The sequence below is a fragment of the Eulemur rufifrons genome, chromosome 7, assembly GCF_041146395.1.
Source record: "Eulemur rufifrons isolate Redbay chromosome 7, OSU_ERuf_1, whole genome shotgun sequence".
Taxonomy (NCBI): Eukaryota; Metazoa; Chordata; class Mammalia; order Primates; family Lemuridae; genus Eulemur; species Eulemur rufifrons.
Genome location: NC_090989.1, coordinates 157,440,362 through 157,463,892, shown reverse-complemented (window position 1 = coordinate 157,463,892; position 23,531 = coordinate 157,440,362). Strand labels below are relative to the sequence as shown.

At 44.6% G+C, this 23,531-nt stretch overlaps 1 protein-coding gene across 1 annotated transcript in view; it reads left to right on the top strand.

The window, feature by feature from the left end:
• The first annotated feature begins 214 nt into the window (after positions 1–214).
• RFT1 (RFT1 homolog) overlaps positions 215–23,531 on the top strand; it is a 33,035-nt gene continuing 9,718 nt past the window's right edge. The window contains exons 1-10 of the mRNA XM_069473703.1: positions 215–298; positions 4,584–4,669; positions 6,383–6,499; positions 7,792–7,981; positions 8,877–8,978; positions 10,649–10,786; positions 17,336–17,414; positions 21,203–21,253; positions 21,954–22,084; positions 23,087–23,231. Of these exons, the coding sequence (XP_069329804.1) occupies positions 236–298; positions 4,584–4,669; positions 6,383–6,499; positions 7,792–7,981; positions 8,877–8,978; positions 10,649–10,786; positions 17,336–17,414; positions 21,203–21,253; positions 21,954–22,084; positions 23,087–23,231 (1,102 nt within the window). The 5' untranslated portion in view covers positions 215–235. The remainder of the gene's footprint in view (positions 299–4,583; positions 4,670–6,382; positions 6,500–7,791; positions 7,982–8,876; positions 8,979–10,648; positions 10,787–17,335; positions 17,415–21,202; positions 21,254–21,953; positions 22,085–23,086; positions 23,232–23,531) is intronic.

Here is a 23,531-nt window from a genome sequence, read left to right as displayed (position 1 = left end):
CAGAGAAGGATAGACAGGAAGCTCATGATCAAGAAACATAAAGTAGAAGACACTGCAGCGCAGAAGCGCAGACAGCGGGAGCCCAGCCCAGTTAAAGGGCCAGAACTCCTCGGGCCCCGCCCCCGCTGTCTCAAGGTGACCAATCAGCAAGCGAGCCTCTTCGTGACGCCATCTTCTCGCGACAAAGCCGGCTGGCTGCGGCATTTCCCAGTTACTTAGCCCGGGTGCCGGGGCTATGGGCAGCCAGGAGGTGCTGGGCCAGGCGGCTCGGCTGGCCTCCTCCGGTCTCCTCATGCAGGTACTTTCTCTGCCCGGCAGGTCCCAGCTCGTACTGCAGCCGGGATTCGCGGGGAGGCGGCCCTGGGCCCCTTGACGGCCCTCCCCGGGGCAAACCCAGTTCCAACGTGGACCCCGATATAGAGGGGTAGACAGGAGACCGTGGCCACGGTCACTGAGGGGGCATCTGGGCCCGGAGTTGGAAGTCTGCATTCAGAATTTTGTCTGGGTGACTGCAAACAAGCTACTTTCCTTTTGAGCCTTATATTTCCCATATGGCAATTGGAGAGGGTTAGATCAGGTGGCAGGGTCGGGTGGGAGGTTTCTTATTTTGTGCTCGAGAAACTGATATTTTTAAGGCAAGGGGTTCATTTCCTCCATATCCCACTCCTGACCCTCAGACTCTCTGACTCCCGCTGAGTTCAGGGAGGCCATATGCAATAGGTAAGAGCAAGGATCTGGGCTCAGGCAGTCCTGGAGTAGAACCATGTACTTGCTGCGTGTTCCAGGCCCAGCGACTTCACTTGCGGAATCTCAGCTCCTCATTGATAAAATGAGGGTAATAATAGGTAGTACCTAGCTCATAAGGTTATTGCAAGGATTGATTGGGATTATTCGAATAAAGGCACTTAACACAGTACTTGGCTCTTAGTATGCACTTAATGAATGTTAGCTGCATCTTTCTTCTTCTTTTTTTTTTTTTTTTTTTTTGAGACAGAGTCTCACTCTGTTGCCCCGGCTAGAGTGCCATGGCGTCAGCCTAGCTCACAGCAACCTCAAACTCCGGGGCTCAGGCGATCCTTATGCCTCAGCCTCCCGAGTAGCTGGGACTACAGGCATGTGCCACCATGCCCGGCTTATTTTTTCTGTATATTTTTAGTTGTCCATATAATTTCTTTCTATTTTTAGTAGAGACGGGGTCTTGCTCTTGTTCAGGCTTGTCTCGAACTCCTGAGCTCAAACGATCCACCCGTCTTGGCCTCCCAGAGTGCTAGGATTACAGGCGTGAGCCACCACACCAGGCCTTGGCCCCAATTTTTGTTATCTGTCAGATACGATACATGCCAGTTGGTCCAAATGGTATCTAAAGATTCTTTAAACCCTGGGAATTGGTCATTCTGCCTCAAGTTGTTCAATTTCTCTCTCTCGCTGTTGAGCCAATAAACCCAACTTCACACAAGTCCTGAATACACCCTCCTCTTTACCTTAGAGAGGCACATGGAGGTTAGGAGAAAGAATCAAGCAGACTTGGGCTCGAACTTGGGCTTTGTCACTTGCTAGATGCCTGCCCTTGGGAAAATCGCCTGGCTTCTCTGATCACCAGTTTCATCTTCAGTGAGAACAATAATGCAGCCTCATAGGTTCATTAGGAAGATTAGATGAAATCTTGCCTATTAAGTGCCTGGCACATTACAGGTACTTAATAAATGTTAGCTTCTTTTAGTAGGGTAATAAGGATTTTTTAAATAGTGTAGGAATGAAATGAGATAGGCTATGTAAAACATGTAGAAGAGTGCCTTACATGTGATATGTGCTTAGTAAACGTTAGCAGTTCTTTACCTAACCCTAAGCTTACCTAGGGTTTTGTTTTTTGTTTTTTGCTATTTCACAATCCACATAACTGTTTAAGTTCAGCGCTTTATCTGCAATGTTGATTTTCCAACCTTTGATAATACCTTACTACCCAACAGATTGGCTTCCTGAAAAGAAAGCAAGTTGTAGCTGAAAACACTGGCGTCAGGCAGCCCACCTGTAAGGTCAAGCTGGGTCATTGTTTGCTGTGTGACATTGGGCAGGTCACTCTTGAGTCTTACTTGCCTCCTGTGCATTTATCTGGTTGCTTTTAAGGGTCAAAATAACAGATGTGAAAGAGCTTTTTTAAACTGTAAAGTCCATTACAAAAGTAAATGGAGACTGTGTTGGTAATAACGAGGACCATTGTGTGGGGCAAATACTGGGTAGCATGAGCAGCCTCAGAACTTCATTAGCTCAACCCTTTACTCAAACCAATTAGGAGATACAGATATGGCTGAGATATTAAGTTTCTTAATGATAACTTTAAAGTTAACATAAATGTATGTATATAGTTTTTTCAGTAGCCATTATCTTTAGGTTTCTTGAGTGTTTTGATTCAGCCTTGAATACTTTCTCAAATTATGATGCAGACACTTCAGGTAACCTTGCAGTTACATTTTATTCTGCAAGAATTTGAGTCTTAATTCTGAGCCAGCCATGGTGAAAGTATTAATACCTTTTATTTGTATGCATTTTTCAAAAATGCTTTCACCTCTACAATCTTATTTGATCCTGTACTCAACTCTATGTGATAGGTAGCCTCATCTGACACAAGAAATTGAAGCTTATAAAAATTAGAAAATGGTGGGTTTAAGAGCTAAATGGTGAGTTGAGACTCTCAGCTGAGAGCTTTCTTCAGTAAGGGTTCCAGGAATTGGCTTCAAATCTCTAAAACTGAGTACAGAATTTTGGTTTGTGTTCCTGCATGTTTCTAAGGAAAGGCTACAGAGCTTTTATCAGACCTTCAAAAGATCACCTCTGACACCATAAAGGTTAAGATGGTGATCTCTTGCCTTTGGACACCTTGCTGCTCTGTGACACTTTAGGGACAGTGTTACTGCACTCTTTTTTTTTTTTTTTTTTTTGAGACAGAGTCTCACTCTTGCCTGGGCTAGAGTGCCGTGGCATCAGCTTGGCTCACAGCAACCTCAAACTCCTGGGCTCAAGCGATCCTCCTGCCTCAGCCTCCCTAGTAGCTGGGACTACAGGCATGCGTCACCATGCCTGGCTAATTTTTTTTCCATATATTTTTAGTTGTCCAGCTAACTTCTTTCTATTTTTAGTAGAGACGGGGTCTTGCTCTTGCTCAGGCTGGTCTCGAACTCCTGACCTCAAGGAATCCTCCCGCCTCGGCCTCCCAGAGTGCTAGGATTACAGGTGTGAGCCACCATGCCTGGCCTACTGTACTCTTTTTGATTATATCTCTCCCCAGAGAATTTCAAGCCATCGTAGTCCATTGACATACTTTGAATCTTCCAAATTGCAGCTGTTCACAGTTAACCCTGAGGGTGCTTAACACAGAAGTGATTTGTCATTTGCTGCTGCAATGCAGGAGGGAGTCACTTAGTAAGTGAGGCTTAGCACCCTACCCAACATCCCCATTTAGCAACACCATTTAATTGCAGCCTTGTTCTCTATGTCTCATGGGAAGAATTCTTTGCTTAGGTGGTTTTCTTTTTCTTTTTTTTTTTGAGATGGAGTCTCACTCTGTCACCTGGGCTAAAGTGCTGTGGAGTTAGTCTAACTCACAACAATCTCAAACTCCTAGGCTCAAGCAATTCTCCTGCCTCAGCTCCTGAGTAGCTGGGATTACAGGCGTGCGCCCCCATGCCTGGCTCATTTTTGTACTTTTAGTAGAAACGAGGTCTCGCTCTTACTCAGGCTGGTCTTGAACTCCTGAGCTCACTCAAGTGATCCTCCTGCCTTGGCCTCCCAGAGTGCTAGGATTACAGGCATGAGCTACCGTGCCTGGCCTACGTGGTTTTCTTTCTTTTTTTTTTTTTTTTTTTTTGATTTTTTTTATTTCCACCAACGAAGACCTACTTCCCAAACGTGGTTTTCTTGAATTGACAAATTTGAAAGTCTCAGTGCCTTTCAAATGGCAATAGCTGGACTCTGTCTCCCTTTCCCTCCATTTGATATTATCTTATTGTAGTTGTCATTTAAAAGATATTTCAACTCCTCTGTGGAAAGGGGAAAGTATTCAATAAAGAAATACAACATTTTCTGTTTTCTAATTGAGAAAACTGAAGTTCAAAGAGATTAAATGTCATTCTTGGAATTCCTAGAAATTTCCAGGCAGACAAGTCAGAGAAATCAGACCCCATGATCCCTAGTGAGTCTGTTATACCCTGAAGGCTCCACTTGCTAAGTGTGTGCTATTTCTTAGCAGGCTGGAGGGTTTCAGTTAGGAGGCTGGGCAATATGAACCACTAACTAGAATTCTTTTTCTGCCTCCTGGAGTGCTTGACATTGAGCCTGAAGAAACTCTGTGAATCTATCAGGATCTCCCTCTTCTCATCAATAAATTAGGGAAACTTCCAAGTACCTCCTTGGAATGAAATTTCAGAAGAAATGCCAACAAATTGAGGCCCTTAAAAGAGAGTCTCCATGGCAAAGCTGCTGTTTATCATTACATAACGTTAGGAAGAGCAGCCACATTGTTCTCATTTCAGCAAAGTAAACATTCCTAACATACTTGATTCTTATGTATTTTTCTCCTTTTTCTATAGGTGTTGTTTCGATTGATCACCTTTGTCTTGAATGCATTTATCCTTCGCTTCCTGTCCAAGGAAATTGTTGGCGTAGTGAATGTCAGGTAAGAGGGGATGCACCCTGGCACTGCTCACAGCTCACATCCCTGGTCAGGTTTTCTTCAAACTCTGTACCTGTGTGTCACCCTCAGATTTTAGAAGCATGGAGCTCTATCAGAAGCACAGTGTTCTAGCAGTGTGCTGAGGAGGAGTGTGCAGGGGTCGGAGATGAGCAGGTGATGTTGTTTTTAGTGGACCCATGGAGTGTTTTTCCATTAGCAGCTTCCAAATGCACATTTCTCTGCCCACTGTTCCGGTTTTCCTTCTCTTAGAACCCAGGAGAAGAGTGGGAGTAATTCATTGCAAGCCCCATCTCAAGTATAATATAACCCTGTGTTCTTGTCCTGCTGACAGCAAAGGAAGCAGGAATTCTGCAGTTCGTGAGGATGCGCTTCATAATTGCAGGGCTGGAGCAGCCCCCTTCCCTCCCTCCTCAGTGATTTTATAATTGGGATACAGTAACTGGGATGAGAGCTTGAGTCCTTGTCATTCGTTCCTTGGAGGCTCTTGGAAAGGTGACTTGCTTTGTCTTTTAGACTCAGCTTGTTTCTTCTGCTCTCCTCCTCTCTGTTCAAGGACACCCACACATATTTTGTATTCACAAGTGACACAAAGTATATGAAATGATGTGAGTGCTCAGAATAGCTCAGCTTCTCAGGTGTGTCTTCATGCCCTGATAAACAAGACAGTATGTTCTAGACAGCATTTCATGTCAATACTTACCAAGCATATGCTATTGGCTCTGTTCTCAGAGTTTAGTGGCAGTTCTCAAACTTTGATGGGCAAAGGAATCATCTGGGTAACTTTGCACTAGATAGGGCGAGGATGAAGGGCCCAAGAATCTGCATTTTTACAAGCTCCTTGGGTAAGTTTGAAACAGGGATCATACTTTGAGAAATACTGCTTTAAAAGCAGGAAGGAAGAGGGACAAATCCTCCTAGGGGCTCAGATTTTTCTCTCCATGCAGCTTTCCCGAGATTGGCAGGTCCTTGTCTGGCAGCCCTTGTCTGGCCTGCCCTCCTGCTTAAGGTGTGGCTCTGTCTCCTCATTTGCAATGTTCCACAGGGGCACTGGGAAACAGGATAATCCTTGGGCAACCTCAGAGACCTGAACCCTGGGCCATCCTCACTCTGGTTTCATCTGGGCCACTGCCTGTTGATGAAGCTACTCCTCACTAAGGTGCAGGAAGGATCACCCAGGTGCTGCCCACCTAGGAGGTACCCCGGCAAGACTTGCTGATCCGGGTTGCAGCAGTTTCTGTAATGCTTTCTAGCCTTATTGCCTGTCTTGAGATTCTTTTGGCCAGAACCTCTACTTAGTAGAGCCTCAGCTTTTCTTGCAGGGGCTGTCATGTCACTAGTTTCAGTGTGACCAAAAGGTCCCCTTGTTGTGTGGGTTCATAGTCTTGTCCTTTTCTCCTCCTTATGGTCAGAGCCACACCTCTGCCTGTAGCCATGAAGGCTGCAGGCTTTGGGGGCTACTGCAGTAGTTTCATCCCAGATGTACCTGTAGACATGCACACTCAGGTATCCCTTGTTAGGATCCTAACCTGTTCTCATGAATCGGACTGGCAGGGGGTCCTTTAAGAGCCCACTGCCCTCCACATCACCACCAGTGGTTTCTGATTAAGACTACATCTCCTCCCTGTTGCTGGAAAAATCCCAGTTCTCCCTATGAAAAAACTAAAGGCTTTATTGATTTCTGCTTTTCCTTTTCAGGCTAACACTACTTTACTCAACCACCATCTTCCTGGCTAGAGAGGCCTTCCGTAGAGCATGTCTGAGTGGGGGCACCCAGCGAGACTGGAGCCAGACCCTCAACCTCGTGTGGCTCACGTGAGTTGTGCTTTGGCAAGAAACAAGTCTCAGGGAGGCAAGCATAGTGAGTGTTGTAGATGAAACAGCAACACCTGCCTAAAGCTGAAGTGTCTCCAGATTCGGTTTTGCAGTGGGTTTCTGGGAGCTAGGTATGCGACAGCAAGGACAGAGTGTCTGTGTTGAAGGAGCTTTTTGTTTGTTTGTTTGTTTGTTTGTTTGTTTTTGGGAGACAGATTCTTGCTCTGTTGCCCAGGCCAGAGTGCTGGTGGCATCAGCCTAGCTCACAGCAACCTCAAACTCCTGGGCTAAAGAGATCCTCCTGCCTCGGCCTCCTAGAGTGCTAGGATTACAGGCATGCGCCAGCACAACCAGCCTTAAGGAGCTTCTTGGTTCATTTTTTCTCTGGATGTCCAAGAGCCAGAGGATGTTCTGGGTTGAAGTTTCTGGGCCAGGTTTCTAGTTCCCCTTGGAGGTCATTTCTCTGGCTCCCATTTGGCCTGTGCCATCTTTTTTATTCCTAATCTTTTTTGCCCGATAGTATCTTTTGAGCTTTTAACAATCACTTATATTTTTTTGAAAGCCTTTTAGAGGTTTTATTATATCTTTCTTCAATTTTATGTGATTTCATTTCCGAGTCTTTTAGAATAGTCTTGAAGGCCAAGTGCATCAGCCAAAAATTTTAATGGCTTTTCTCCAGCTAGCGCGGGGAGGGCTGGTGGTTGAGGTTGTTTTCCAATGCTGCCCTTGCTTAACTCCTTATTGCCTCACAGAAATGACTGTCATAGGGCTGGTAGGTGTTGATTTTATTAGAGGAGTGACTGTTAACCACCCAGTCATGTTTAAGTGCTCTGTGGTACACACGTGAAAGGATACTGAGCACTGGTCTGTTGGTTATTTGGGATGCAAGAACCAGCCATATACTGTCAATCATTCTAAGCACAGACAACAGGTGTTTTCTTTCTGGGAATTTTGCTTGTCAAGTATAACCCAGTGTATAGGAATATAGGCTTTGGAGTTACAGCGGGTTTGGATCCTGCTTCTGCCCTTGATTAGCTGTCATGACCTTGGCCAAATTGCCCAGTGCCTGTCAGCCTCAGTTTCCTCATCTTTTAAGTGGGGATAATGATGGAGGATCATTGCAAGGTGTCAGTGAAATAAAGGGTGTGAATCATAGTGCCTGGCATGTAGTTAGTGCCTTAATAAGCGGTAGCTGTTTTCATTATGACTGCTTTTTTTCTGTTCAATGTTAGTATTTTAATGTTTAATATTTATTTTTAAATTTAATGAAACATTTTTTCCCCCTCTTCCAGAGTCCCTCTGGGTGTATTTTGGACTTTGTTCTTGGGCTGGGTCTGGTTACAGTTGCTTGAAGTGCCCGATCCTGATGTCATCCCCCACTACAGAACTGGAGTGGTGCTGTTTGGTCTCTCGGCAGTGGTGGAGCTTCTAGGAGAGCCCTTCTGGGTCTTGGCACAAGCACATATGTTCATCAAGCTCAAGGTCAGTGTGCCTTCTGCTGTGAATGGGAAATGTGAAGAATATGGGAAAATGTGATTTTTAAAAAAATGCTTTTATAGGTGAGAATGATTTTTCCAGACATGCATCTAAAAAAGTATTTGGGGCTGGGTGCAGTGGCTCACGCCTGTAATCCCAGCACTTTGGGAAGCCGAGGTGGGAGGATCACTTGAGGCCAGGAGTTCGAGACCAGCCTGAGCAACATAGTAAGATCCTGTCTCTAAGGAAAAAATTTTTAATTTTAAAATCAGCCAGGTGTGGTGGCACACATCTGTAGTCCTAGCTACTCGGGAGGCTGAGGCAAGAGGATCACTTGAACTCATGAGTTGGAGGCTACAGTAAGCCATGATTGGGCCACTGCATCCCAGCCTGGGCAACGGGCTGGAATATCTCTAAAAAACAATATCTCTGGAAAAAAAAAATTGGAAAAAGGTAACATGATCTGTTAAGTTTATTCACTTGAAATTTGTCAGATGGGCTGGGCTAAAGTTTACCTCTGCTATAGTGTAAATGAAAAACAGGTTTGCTAATAAGGAAGTTATTAGTTCAAATCAGAATTTAGGAGTACTATAAGGATTTTTCAGATTTTTCTAGTGATTTTTAGTTGTATACTATAATATTAATTTTTCTCTTCATCCTTTAAGATATATTATTTGATACATGCAAAAGAACATATATTACGTGTAAATCTTAAAGCATAATATACTGAAGATCCATGAATGTACCACCCCACCCAAGAAGTAAAATATTACTGATACTATGTCTAGCCGTGTGCCCCACCCCCACCACTGGGTAACCACTACCCTGGATTTTCTGTTTGGCATTGCTTTGCATCTTTGCTTTTTGATAATATTTGTGCACCTTTACCCCGTGTTTGCAGGTGATCACTGAGAGCCTGTCAGTAATCCTTAAGAGTGTCTTGACAGCTTTTCTTGTCTTGTGGGTGCCTCACTGGGGACTGTACATTTTTTCTTTGGCCCAGGTAAGAGTCATGGCTTTCAACTTTTTACATAATCTATGTTTCTCCATTTAGTTTTTCTTGTTTCCTCTACTATGTGGTTTATATTCCAGTACTCATGCATGTGGCAAAGGCTGAAAGTGCTGGAAGACTGGTCTTGACACTGATTCTCCTGTGGCTACCAAGTCCATCCTGTTTCACACACTCCCGGAGACCCAGTGAGGGCCACACACTCAGCCTCCTTGTCAAACATCAAAAAATCCTTCTAGACTTCCAGTGGGCAAGTCCATATCAAACTGATCTTTGCTTATCTGATAGTCCAGGAGAGCAGAAGAAAAGCAGTAAGGGAGTGGGGTGGGAACCAAATTGCATGTGTATTATTTTCCCTGGATTTCAATCAATTGTTTGCAGAATAGGAGGAAACTCTGCCAAGCCTGTTTCAAACTTAGATTGAAATCTCACGTAATTCAGCAGGCATGACTCAAGTCAGAGCAGGTATATTTTCAGTTTTAGCAATTTTGGTTTCATTTCCATTTCATCATTTTTTTGGTTCCAGTTCATATTTCTAGTTCTAATAAAAATATAATAGAGTATAAGTGCCATTTTAAAAAATGAAATTTAAGATGAGATAGTTACCAGAACATCTTATAGTGCAAAGCACTTTGTAGTTTTCATTAATGTATAGGGAGACAAATCAAGACTCCTAGTAATGATTTATGTGAAAGGGAACTTCTCACAGAGGATGTTGGCATCAGGTGGTGTGGCTCACAGCAGTGCTGCTTGCGTTTTAAGAACTTGAGGCATGAAAGAGGAAGGATGGTGGATGGTGGGCTCAGTCCTTAGGCATGGTTGGGACCAGAGAGCACAGGAGCCTAAACCTGCTAAACTGAGACTCCTCTGTCTCCTGCCACTGCCTTTACTACAGGAGCAGCCCTGGTATTGCCAGGTTGAAGGCGGGGTCTGGAGGTCCCAGTTCTTCTTGACCCAGTGTGTGCTGTTGTTCTCGGGAGAGAAAGAGGGTTAAAGGAGCTTGTGAAAGGGGCTTTTTTGGATATTCCTCCTCAACCTGCAAATGAAACCCAGCTGCTGGTCCTGGCCAGAAGCCATTCTTTTGTTCTTGATGGGTGTGGGGGGGTGGCCCTTCTTATTCCCCCACCCTTTCCTCCCCATCCTGTAGTAGCTCTTGCCCTGCCTGTGCACTGCGCAGGGAGGAGAGAGCCAGCAGCTCATTCTGCTTTGTAATCATAAATATCACAGGTTTCCGGGGTTTATGGAAAATCCACAGTCCTAGATGACCGTAAGTCCCTGATAGTAGCACAGTCAGGACACGTGGATCTCCACAGTGTGCTGTCTAGGTAGGGCGGTATTCCTCTGGCCAAATACAAATCCTTTGAGAACTTATCTGACATTGCTGTGGCAGTTGAGCTAGTGGTTGTCTGTCACGAAAATTATGTTCTGCCTGCCCAGAAGAACTTATGTTCTCCCAGGTGAGTGACGTATTGGGAACGCTTTCACACGGAGATGCTGCGGTGGAGCTGGGTCTAAGTGAATAGTGCTGTTTTCCAGAGGGTGAGGCATTGCCCAATGGAAAATGCATTTAATCAAGACAGTTCTATTTCTTGACTGGCCTTTGAGGTCAAATTTATAGGCATATCTTCATTATGCCTTTATTAAAACCGTTTTTCTTTTTTCAGCTTTCCTATACCACAGTTCTGGTTCTCTGCTATGTCATTTATTTCACGAAGTTACTGGGTTCCCCAGAATCAACCAAGCAACAAACTCTTCCTGTCTCCAGAATAACAGATCTGTTACCCAGTGTTACAAGAAGTGGAGTAAGTAATACATTTTGTCTCTTACTGTTTTAATTGCAGATTCTGGTTATCCTTAAAAGAAAGAAACTGCAACTGGTTTATTGTTATAATAGAAAGGTAATTTTATAATTCACGTGTATTGAGCACTTGCTATATGCTAGGCCAGGGTTTCTAAATCTTAGCACTATTGACATTTTAGGCTGCACAGTTCTTTGTTGTAGGGACGGTCCTGTGCATTGTAGGATGTTTAGCAGCATCCCTAATCTCCACCCACTGATGCCAGTAGCAACTATCCCCAGTTTAACACCTAGAAATGTTTCCAGACACTGCCAGATTGCCCCAGTTGAGAACCACTGTGCTAGGCCCTATACTGAGTGCTTTACATCCATTATTTAATGCTTCCAACAACTCTAAGGGGGTGAGACTGTCATTATTTCTATTTTAGAGTTGAGGAGCTAAGGCTTAGTGAATAATACCTGCTCAAGGTGAGGGTTGGAGAAAGGACGGGAGCCTGGAGGGGCTTAGATGCCAGCAGAGCACAGGTTCTAACCATTGTGCTCCACTCTTTCTATTCTGCTATGTCGGGTTTTCCCTGGGTTGACCTCTAACACAGACGGTCCAGAATTCTTGGAGAGCAGGGATGATCCCCTGCCTGGTCTCTTTATCTAGGTGTCAAGCTGGTCTTTCAGGTAGTCCACCTTCCCAGCTAGACCACTGAGGATTCTAGATGCTAATGTGTGGAGTGAAGCATAATCTTTTCTACACAACTCCTTCACTCTCAGTCCATGGGATTTTATTTCCTGGCTCTTGTGGGGTCAGTGCTGCTGTACACGCACTGGGCTTGTACACGTGATGGTATACCACACTGTGTCCGCTCAGAGGCTTTGCGAGCTGCTCCATTCTGGGCACTGCCCCTTCCTCCCATGTGTGTTTGCTTGTTGGATGTGGTGCACTCAGTTGTGGTAAGGCATCTACCCGACTTCTCCTTATTCTTCTTTTGTGATTAGTTGAAAAAATAGTAAAATATGTGGGACTTAAGTCTCAGATTTATGGAATTGTGTTATATAACTTTTTAAAGAAAAATTAGATATTATGTATCAAAGCCAGACATGTTCTCATTTGTTAGATAAGAGTTCTCCATTCTGATCAGCTAGATCTTACCTTTAACCTAAATCAATGTGACAATTTTAGATACCACTGTGCCTCAACTGCGGGCTCAGATGGTTAGGACTAGGGACTGCTTCTCCTGCCTGGAGCTTCTGCTACCTGGGGGCAGGTCTGAGAGCACAGAAAAGTCCCTTCCCCTCTGAGTATTGCCCGGTGCCCAACTGTACCAAGCCTGGCAGCTTTTCATACTGAGCCGGTCCCTATGCTCCAGCAGTATTTTGGAAAGGAGCATTTGAATCATTAATATAAGCAAAGAGAGAAGATAATGAAAAAGGTCTGTCAAGTGTTTATTAAACCCCGTGATGGGCTCAGAACTCTGACCTTCAGTTTCTTTACCTGTCCAATGAGGATAATAACAGTACCTCCCTCCTAAGACCATTCTGAGATGGGGCATGTAAGGTGCTTGACATTGTTGCCCGGCACACGTGGGTATCCCCAAGTGAGAGCGGATATCATCACTGCCATCACATAGTGATGCTGCTCGGAGGGCAGAGCTCTCCCTGGGAGCACCCTAGCACGGCAAACGCTGATGGCGCTGGTCTGAGAGCTCAGCGGCTTAATCTGGCAATCTACCTGGAAGTGCCCGTGCCCATACTGCCAGGACAGAGGCCCTAATCATGGGGAGGGTTGTATGCACCTGTCATACACAGACGCACTGTTCCTGCTGACAAACAGGAGGACCATGACCCCATGCTCGGTGCTATCTGCAGTACAGACACGTAGGAGAGGTGATTCCCAGGCCTCAGGGAACTTCCTGTGGGTTTGGCAAACGCCAGATTTAGATCTGAAGCCTGCAGGATGCTCTCCAGACCTCGGGGTCTTCATTTCTGAAGTGGGATTGTTGGCCTACATGATCTGTGAGGCCCCTCTTGAAGACTCCAGGAGTTCCATGAAAGTGTCTGAACTATGACAAAGAGCCATTTACAATAACTGCCAGTGATTGTATGCTCTGTTCCGTGTGCTACACCAAGCACTTGACATGGATTTTTGTGTTTAATCCTTATAGTAATCATATGACATACATACTGTTGTCTCCATTTTACAGATGAGCAAACTGAGGTTCAGAGGAGTTCAGTAACTGGCCCAAAATCACACAGCTGGTTTTGGACCCACTTCTAACTTCTGTCTGTGGACTAACTTTAGTCTATGTGATTCACTTCTATGTTATACAGTCTTCCAGTAGGAATTGGCCTATTGCCCATAGTAGTTATCTATTTACTTAACGATTGGCAAGTTCCAGGTAGAACAATTCATTATTCAGCCTTGGTATTTTAAAAAGAGAAAAGAAATGAAATGAATCTGAATGCAGTGTATGACTTTACCATAGCAACACACCTAACTTGACTCCCTGGAGCCGCTTTCTGCACTGAGGGCTCCCGTATTCAAAACTGGCCAAACAATTACATTCAAAATCAATTTGAACTAATTGCGAGATTTCCCTTCCTGTTCTTGTAGAATTCCAACTTCTTTAAATGTAATAATTTAGCCTTATAATAAATTAATGATACCTCAAATATTGGCTGCCTTTTTTATTCATTGACATTTCTGAGGGCTTTAATATGAGAGAGATGCTAATATTTAAGTAAAGCTGAGGAGTTTGACACAGCCAGCATGTATTAAGCATTGTTATATGTTAAGCACTGTACCAGGTGCCCTGAGTGAGGTCCCTGCCCTCAGGAATGGCATGGTAGTGGGGAGATAGGATGTGCACTCAACTAACCACACTGCAAGGCAGTCTTTTTAAACATCAAACTTCCTCCTTCATGGAGGAAGCTGCTTTTGAGCTGGACCTTGACACATGGGTGGGCAGAGGTGAAATGTGTATGTGTGGTGGAAATGGGCATTCGTGATGGCAGGAAGGAGGAAAATTTGCTTAGGGCCTATTATTAATATATGCCCATCATTATGTTGGAATTGGGAATGTAGAGATGGCTGGGGTACTTAGGTTGTCTGGACAGTTGGGAAAGGGAGAGAAAGCAAAAGGTGGAAGGAGGTGATGAAGGGAAGTAAACCTGGCCTGCTGGGCTAGGGCCAGGTGGTACTGGCCTCAGTGCTGTGGAGTTTGGGCTTAATTCAGGGGCAACGGAGCCTAATGAAAGGTTTTTGAACAGCGCCATGATTTAAATGCCTGTGTTGAGCTTACCATCTGTTACAGATTTTTAGTATCTCATTTTCTCTCATTTAATCCTCACACCAGGCCGGGCACTGTGGCTCACACCTATAATCCTAGTACTCTGGGAGGCTGAGGCAGGAGGATTGCTTGAGCTCAGGATTTTGAGACCAGCCCGAGCAAGTGCAAGACCCCTTCTCTACTAAAAATAGAAAAACTTAGCCAAGCATGGTGGTGTGCGCCTGTAGTCCCAACTACTCGGGAGGCTGAGGCAAGAGGATCTCTTGAGCCCAGGAGTTTGTAGTTGCAGTGAGCTATGACTCTATCTCCACAAAAAAAAAAAAAAAAAAAAAACCAAAAAACAATCCTCACATTATCCCATTTTGCAGATGAGAAAACCAAGGCTTAACAAAGTTAAGTATCTTGCCAATGGCCTTTGCACAGATAAGTGTAGCTTGAGTCCCCGTCTCCAAGCTTGACTCCAAAGCCCAAACCTACAATGAGCAGGACGGGTTAGAGAAAAAGTTGGAAGCAAAAAAACTCGTTAGGAGGCTGTGGCAATTGTCCAGGTGAGAAGTGATGAGGGCAGGGAGAGGGGGATGGATGTGGGAGGCAATTGTCCAGGTGAGAAGTGATGAGGGCAGGGAGAGGGGGATGGATGTGGGAGGCAATTGTCCAGGTGAGAAGTGATGAGGGCAGGGAGAGGGGGATGGATGTGGGAGGCAATTGTCCAGGTGAGAAGTGATGAGGGCAGGGAGAGGGGGATGGATGTGGGAGGATGGACAAAGCTGGGCAGAGTCGATCGCCCTGGAGCAGCTGAGAGTGGTAGGGAGAGGAAGAGTGCTGTGTGAGGTGGTGGAGGTGATGGAGGGCAGGGGACAGGACCGTGGCCTCACACTCCCTGGTGACTCTTGTCACTGCGGTAAGGATGTGGCTGACTGGATCATCCTGAGTCAGAAGAGTCTGGGAAGTGGACAAGCGACTCGGGTGAAAGCATGCTGAGCCTCTGAGTTCTGATTCCAGACCTTCCGCGGAGTTACTGCCCATCACCTCTCACCGTCCAAGCCTCAGTTTCTCCATCAATACAGTGGGGCAGTGGAATGGCTTGTTAGGGGCTTCCAGAGAATTCACAGTCATTTAAACCAGCTCAGCAGTACCAACCTAGCTCTTGTGAAATAGGCCTCTTTTGAACACCCCAAGTGACAAATCCATTGTGAACCTCCATTCTGAATAGAGTGGTAAAAGTCCACAGAATGTGCTTCCTCCTATCTACCACTTAGCAGGTGCCTCTCAGGGGAACTCCAGTCTCAGACTGGACTTCCTGCCTCTGTGTCCTAATGAGCACTTTAGTAAGCAGTGGCCATTCCTTCTGAACCACAGGCCCATTTAAACTGAAGGCATTAGGAGAAAGGAATGCACAAGTAGCAGCTTTCAGATTAGATACACTGTCATGATTTCACTCTCTTAAAGAACTTTTTCTTCAAAGAGCTCAATCATCTTTGCAAATCCATTCACAACCTATTGGCAGGTAGTCCTCACGAGAGCCTCGTAGGCAAGCTGTAACTTTTCATTTCCTTTGAACAGAGCACAGGTTCTGCTTCACAGACCCCTCAGAGGACCACCGTAGCATGGGGGCGGGGAGAATATGGGCGAGAGAAGGTGCTGTGTCCACGACTCCACTGAAGCCACGCTGGCCAGAAGCAGCACCTGAAGATGATGTGGTCCACAGTGCCCCCTAATGGTGTGAAGTCATCTGGTGCTCTTTGTTCTAGGGATGTGAGATGGCCCGTTTTAAACATCCTGTGGCCCAATTTCCTTTTTATTAGGGAAGATTTACTCTTGGGCTAGAGCCACCCTGGCATCTGTTGCAGGTTCAGTGATACCCTGAAGGCAGCACAGTTTGGGAAGATTCAGGCCTGTCCTCCCAATGTCTGGAAGAAAGGTTCAGAAACCAAGGAGTAAGGAGAATGGGGGCTAGAAATGATCCTTGCTTTTAGAGGTGCTCTAGACTTGCCCTATCTTACGTGGTAGCCACCAGCCATATGTAGCTGCAGAGCACTTTGGAATGTGGCTAGTCTGAACTGAGATGAGCTGTAAATGCAAAATACACACTGAATTTCAAAGACTTAATATGAAAAAAAATATTTTTTATGTTGATTACATGTTAAAATGCTAATATTTGGGGGTTAATGAAATATATTAAAATAAATTTCATCTGTTTATTTTTCCTGTTCTCTGTGGCTGCTAGAAATTTTAACACTACATTTCTACTGGATAGCATTGCTCTACACAGATGGGCTTTGCCAAGAGTAGGGCCCCATGTGACCAGGGCAGGTTCCAGACCTGCCCTTGAGCCAACTTCCACAGCTGAGGCTAACCTTTTGGAGAGGTGGAGGGGGCTTGGCCTTGGTGATTCACCCCTCCCTTCCCAAAGAGCCCCCTGAAATCCCACCTTTCAAAAGTCATCACTTTGGATAATCACACTTTTCGAAATGCAAGTACCCTAGGATTAAGAGCCTCACCCCTAGACTGGACATTCTGGGATCCTGGATGCCTACAAGATAGAGGAGGGGACTCCAGAACTTTGAGGTAGGAAAATAGGAGTTGGAGGACACTGAATCCCCTTGGCTGCCTCACTCCTGCATTTTGTGGTCAGCTCTCTGGTTTTGAGGCCACCTGTCATATAGGTTGACTTCTGCCCTATCTCAGTGTGTGCTTGTCCTTAGAAAATGGGTAGTTTTGTACTCCCTGGGAGTTTTAGAAGAGTCATGTCAGAAGTATTATTTTTTTCCTTTCCTCTGTTGTACCGATTCTGAGTGGTTTACCTAACCTTGGAAGGCTAAATTTCTTTTGAAACACACAAGCACAGTTCCTGCACTTTATGTGAAAGAGCCCCGGTGACTGAACATAGCGTTACAATGTGGGATAGATGGAGCAGAATATGTTCTGCAGCTTGGCATGCTTTAGGCAGCTTTTAAGGGAAGAACTGACTGCGAGCTGTATTAGATGTGGTCAGTGTACTGTGTGGGCCTCCAAAGGGACAGCAGCAATTCTGTAGGGGTCTCAGTGTGTGAATCCTGGGAAGGTCCCTTACGGACTTTGTCTTCGTCATGTACGTTCTTTCCAGTATGTGTGTGATGCATCCTGTGTGCTTAGTATTAAATGAGGATTCAGTGGGACTATCCAAATTGGGATTTAGGGACCAGAATGAGTTTGCCTCTCAGGTAGCATTGTATTCTTAGGTTTGAAATGCCTGGGGATTTTGTTTTGTTTTATTTTGTTTTCTCTTCTAGGCTTTTGTAAACTGGAAAGAGGCTAAATTGACTTGGAGTTTTTTCAAACAGTCTTTCTTAAAACAGATTTTGACAGAAGGTAAGTAAAAGCCCCTCCAAGCAGTCGGGAGAACATAGTAGGAGGGGGTTTCACAGGAACGCTGATTACCTGCATCCAGACCACATGTTTTTTTAAATAAGGAGCAAGAAACAGACATTTATGTAGTTTTTTGCTTTACTTAATTTGTCTAATTTAAATCTGTCCACAGCCTCATAAGAAAGATATTGTCCTCCTTTATTATGGGTGAGGGAACTGAGGGTCCGTGAGGGTATAGAGCTTCTTCAGGGTTTAACAGTAACAAGAAACAGCTTAATTGGGATCCAGGTCTAACTCCAAAACCCTATGTTGTATCATTTTAACAAATTTATTATAAAAATATTACATCAGTTACAGAAAAAACTTGGAAAATAGAGAAAACTATCCACAACCTCATTATGCTATCTTAACTTTTTATCCATTTTCTTCTTTTTTAAAATTTTTTAAGGACCAAATTTCCATCATTTTATCTTCTTAAGCAAGATTCACCTGTGTGATAGTTTGGTCCACTTCTGACTCCTGTCCTTCCTGTTTAACAGTGACAGTGCCCTCAATGCAGAGGGCAAGCAGGGAGCTGAAAGTCTCTAGTTTTTGTATGCTTGCGTGTGGTTTATTTGCACCCAGCTTTAATTCAGGGAATGAGATTTTAAGGTAGCCATAAGGTGCTGAAGGTAGTAGTTCCTCTCTACATATAAATTTTGTGTCTACACATCTATATATCAATTACTGGACTTATTTCTTAATCTTTTTAAAAATTATCTTTTAATTATGAAAGTATTATAGTCCCGTTACCAAACAATGAGAAAATAGAAAAAAGTTACCTACAATCTTAGCATTCTGAAATAACTATTGTTATTATCTTGTCATTTTCTTTCTCCCCCCATCTTTATTTTTTATTGATTGTCTCTCCAGAGGAAACCAACTCCCCTCATGCCTCGCTTTCCCTGTGTGTGAGTGGAGGAGTAAGACCAGGAGGGTCTGGGGGCTCTCTGAGCTTTGAGAGCGCACGTCTCTAGCCTGAGCTTGTAACTCTGCCATTACAAAAGTGAAATTGTTCCAAGGATTTTTGGGGGAAGGGAGGGTCAGAAGCCTCGGGAAAGCTGAGTGAAGCTGCCTGAGCTATAAGCTCCTTCCTTGAGAGCAGAGTGGGGACTGTGCTGGTCACCCCTGCCTTGCCGCTGGGCCTGGCACACGGTGGCTATTCAGCGTGTATTGTTAATGGAGTAAGAAAAGCAATGACAGAAGGTAACTGTAGTGAAAGTGTGTATTATGATAGTTCATGTTGTTCTCAGAACAGGGTAATCAATGGAGGGAGTTTGGGAAAGGACAATTGCTAATGTGTACTTTTTTTCCTCCTAAGGTTCTTTTTTTTTTTTTTTTTGAGACAGTCTCGCTCTATTGCCTGGGCTAGAGTGCCGTGGCTTCAGCCTAGCTCACAGCAACCTCAAACTGCTGGGCTCAAACAATCTTCCCACCTCAGCCTCCTGAGTAGCTGGGACTACAGACATGCGCCACTGCACCCGGCTAATTTTTCTATTGTTAGTAGAGATGGGGTCTCGCTTTTGCTCAGGCTGGTCTCAAACTCCTGAGCTCAAGTGATCCTCCCGCCTCAGCCTCCCAGGATTACAGGCGTGAGCCACGACACCTATCCTGGAGCTGTTGTTTTTAAAGATACAAAGACTCTGGTGGTCCTGGTCAAGCCACTTCCTTATTTCACATCCATGGAGATGGAGGCCCTGAGAAGTTGCTAATGGCCTTCTGCCATCCAGGGTGGCCCAGGCCAGGGTGGCCCAGCGGTGGAACAGGCACCTGGCATTGTATTGAGGTCAAGCTTAGAGGCTTTAGCGTGTGGCTAACTTAAACCATCTGCTGCAAATACACGTCTAGGGACTACAATCCAGACAACCAATTTAGGGCCATTACTTGGACTGGATCCATTCTCTCAAACTATTTAAACTTTTCTTAAAACCTTAGGAGGAGGCCAGGCACGGTGGCTCATGCCTGTAATCCTAGCACTCTGGGAGGCCGAGGTAGGAGGATCGTTTGAGCTCAGGAGTTCAAGACCAGCCTGAGCAAGAGTAAGACCCCATATCTACTAAAAATAGAAAGGAAATTAGCTGGACAACTAAAAATATATAGAAAAAATTAGCCAGGCATGGTGGCACATGCCTATAGTCTCAGCTACTCGGGAGGCTGAGGCAGTAGGTTAGCGTGAGGTTTGAGGAGTTTGAGGTTGCCGTGAGCTAGGCACTCTAGCCTAGGCAACAGAGTGAGACTCTGTTTCAAAGAAAGAAAGAAAAAAAAACTACAGTTCTAAAAATGTTGAAGCCATTTTTTGTCAAAGCAAAAATGTATGTACTGTTACCTTCTGCCCCCACATTTCCTGAACACGCTGTGCCAGGTGCTGAGAATGCAGAGATGCATGAGTAACAGGCTGTGGCCTCAAGGAGCTCGTTCTCTCACCGGGCTGTAGCACTTGGAGACATGAACTCATTCACCAGAAGTCCCTTGAGCGCCCTCTCATTTCCTGGAGTTCTGCTAGGAAACCAGTGTCATAGAGATGACTGAGATGTGGTTCCTGCCCTCGGGGAGCTTACAGAATGTGGGAGGGAGAGGCCTATTCTGTCAAAGACAGGGAGGGCCCTGCAGAAAAGCCATTGTAGGTGGTGAGAATACCAAGAGCTGAAGCCCAGAGCCCCACTGGGCCCAGCCTGACTCAGAGCAGCGGGGGGCTAAAACTCTCCAGTAGGTTCTTTTTTTTTTTTTTTTTTTCCAGTAGGTTCTGTGTAGCAGAGGATGACAATGTGATGGGCGTGAGGTTGGTGAAGGGAGGACAAAAGGTAGCTTGCAGTCAGTGTATAAAGGTCTCAAATGCAAAATTAAGGAGCCTGGACTTTTTGCAAACACTAAAGTGCCATTTAAAGGTGTGATAGCAGGGATTGACCTAAAAGCTGTGTCTGCAAAAGCCGCGACCGTTACAGTGAGAGTGGATCAGAGCAGCACAGAGATACCGGCCTGGGAGGGCCTGCAGAGATCCCTGCCACACATACAGTGGCAGGGAACTTGTTAGGGAGGCAAGGCCACAGGAGAGTCTTAGGGAAAGATCATTACTGCTTCTAGCCTCTTAATGTTTTCCTTTTTCAGCAAGTTGGCAGAAGGTGAAAATTTCTCCTTTAGGGCAGTAGGCACTGTTTAGTGCTCTGTCTCCATAGTGGTCAATGCTTTTAACTCTTGAGTAAGAAAATTCATGGAAGCCAAGGGGGTGGGGCTCCAGGCTGGCATCTTCACCTTGAAGACATTAGACTGTCTTAGATTTGAATCATGAACTCAGGCTCCAGAGCTGCCAGCTCCCAGGGAGCTCTCTCCACCCTGCGAGGAACCTTCTGATGAGCCTGTGTACGTAATAGTGGGCATTTCATTTCACAGATAATTTATACTCACAATATCTGACCTCGCTTAATACTTGGAACAATTATTTTCATTATTAACATTTTAGTAATCTCCACATACTTTTTTTAGAACTTATTTTTAGACTTAAAATTTTTTTTGTTGTTGTTTTTAACGTAAATGGCTTAGAGATTTGCCGTCAATGAAGCCCTCAGCATTTTCCAAAGTGTTACTGGAAATTACTTGAAATTGACATTAGGACAAGGAACATGTCTTTAACTGATCATCTGATTTTCTCCTTTGAGAATATTCCTCAACTGGAAAAGTTGATAGATGACAAGAGAAAGGAAACAAGAAATTAATGTGCATTTGGAATGCTAATTATTTTGCTTTTTCACTTATAGGTGAACGATATGTGATGACATTTTTGAATATATTAAATTTTGGCGATCAGGGTAAGGTAAAATTCTGTAGTGTTTTAATTAAAGGTGAATACTATTAATAGATACTTCCTAATATTTTTCTCTTTAGTTTGATACATTTAATGAGATATGAACCTGAAGATTATAAAAATAATGAATCCTGAAGATTTTAAATTGTAGGTCTTTGTGAATGTATGCTGTGTATGGACTATGCCCTCTAATGTGACTTGGGTAGCATGTTTTCTTTTGAGAACCCTGCCCTCTACCTGCTTCCTGTGCTCATTTTCTGGGGTAGGAGGGGTGCCAGGAGAGGGGAAAAGGGAGCTCACCATCTCAACCACAAGAATCCGCCCCGTGTTTCTGTGGCTGGTTGGTCTCTTTCAGTATTTTTAAAAATAGAATTCCAAAGTAATGGAAATAAAAATAGAAAAAAATCAACTTTGCATTAATGACTTTTACAAGAAAGTGCTCCTGATAGAAACAGCCTGCATCTTGACTGTATTTGTAATATTGTATTGACACTACAGTCTTGCAGGATGTTACCAGTTGGGGAAACTGGGTAAAGGGTATATGGGATCGCTCTGTTATTTATTATATTTCTCTGTATATCTACAATTATCTCAAGATAAAGTTTAATTAAAAATATTAAATTACATAAACAATTTTAATAGTGCTGTGAAAATTAAAATAGAGAAACCAGTATGATTGTTGTTTCTTCCTGTTTGTTTTGTAGGTGTGTATGATATAGTGAATAATCTGGGCTCCCTTGTGGCCAGATTAATTTTCCAGCCCATAGAGGAGAGTTTTTATATATTTTTTGCTAAGGTGCTGGAGAGGGAAAAGGATGCCACACTTCAGAAACAGGTAGTCTTGGTTCTGATGTTGTGTCTCAAGTGAATTCTCCCTCTGACTGCAAGACAAATGGACAGGAATGTGGAGCTATAGGTTTCATTCTTCTCCCTCATTCTGAGTGAGGGCAGGATGCAGAGTTCACTCTTCCTTCATGGCCTTCTCCCTTCTCTCTCAGCTGTCCTTAACTTCTTAGCCCCTGTCCTTCTCCATGACCTTCCTCTTGACCCAACTCTCTCACAGCCCTCTACAGCTGTCCCAGTGCAGCGCAGATGGCCTCCCGTGGGCGTAAGAATGAGGTCGCCTCCCCCTATCCTCTGATTCTCAATAACTGAAGGATGCAGAAGTTGGAGCATGGCTAACCTAGGGCATGGGAGGAAAGAGTGTGGTCATTGGGTTTCACTCATCACACCAATTGTTTAAACTTCTTAAGAGTGTGACTTGCCCTAAGCTACATCCTGACCCTGAGAATCTACATTCTCTGGTTGGTAAATACAGAAGAGATTTTGGTTGTAGGAACTTTACTTTTTCTAAAACCATTGAAAACGTCTGACTTAGAACTAAAAGCAAGTTAGTTTGGTCTCTTACATGCCTTATAAGATATTTTGCAAAATATGGTTTATGCATGATATCTCAAAATGAGATATCAGTCTGATTTAGGAATATTTTCCTGAGTATACACTGACAGTAACATCAGAGTGTTGAGTTGTCAGGAGAAGCACAGAGCTGGCTAGCATGTTTGAAAACTTGCTGCCCACCTGACAAATATCAGAGGGCAAAGTGAGTGATACTTGAAACAATTTATCCTAAATGAGTTGAAAACTAAACCTCCCCCATACCAACCTAAGGAGATACACACTATCTTTTTCCCTTCATTTGCTAATTGACACAAAGACAAACCTCGGCCACAGAAAAACAGTATACTCCTCACCCAGTAGGAAGAGGGAGAAGGCCAGACCAGAAGATTTTCTTCAGCTGGTGATTCATCTGACTTCTTCCCTCTCACCCTGGCCCCAGGAGGACGTTGCTATGGCTGCCACGGTCTTGGAGTCCCTGCTCAAGCTGGCCCTGCTGGCTGGCCTGACCATCACCGTTTTTGGCTTTGCGTATTCTCAGCTGGCTCTGGATATCTACGGAGGGGCCATGCTTAGCTCAGGATCAGGTACGCACGAGAGTTTTGCCAGACCTGTTCTAATTGCCAAACGCAAATAGAAGAGTCATGAATTCAAGAACCTGTGCACACACAGTTGCTATCTGTGTCAGCGTAGGGAAAACTGTCTGGTGGGGCTGCCCCCCTCACTCAAGTTCAGGTGCTCAAGGTGCAGTCAAGGGCGTTGGCACCAGGGCGATCAGTTCCCCAACTTCACTTGGAGAAGTTATGACTCCCCCCTGCGGTTGGCTTTCCTCTCAGGCCTAGAATGTGTTTTGCCAAGCGCTTCCCTGTGCTCTCTCTGGGGTGAGG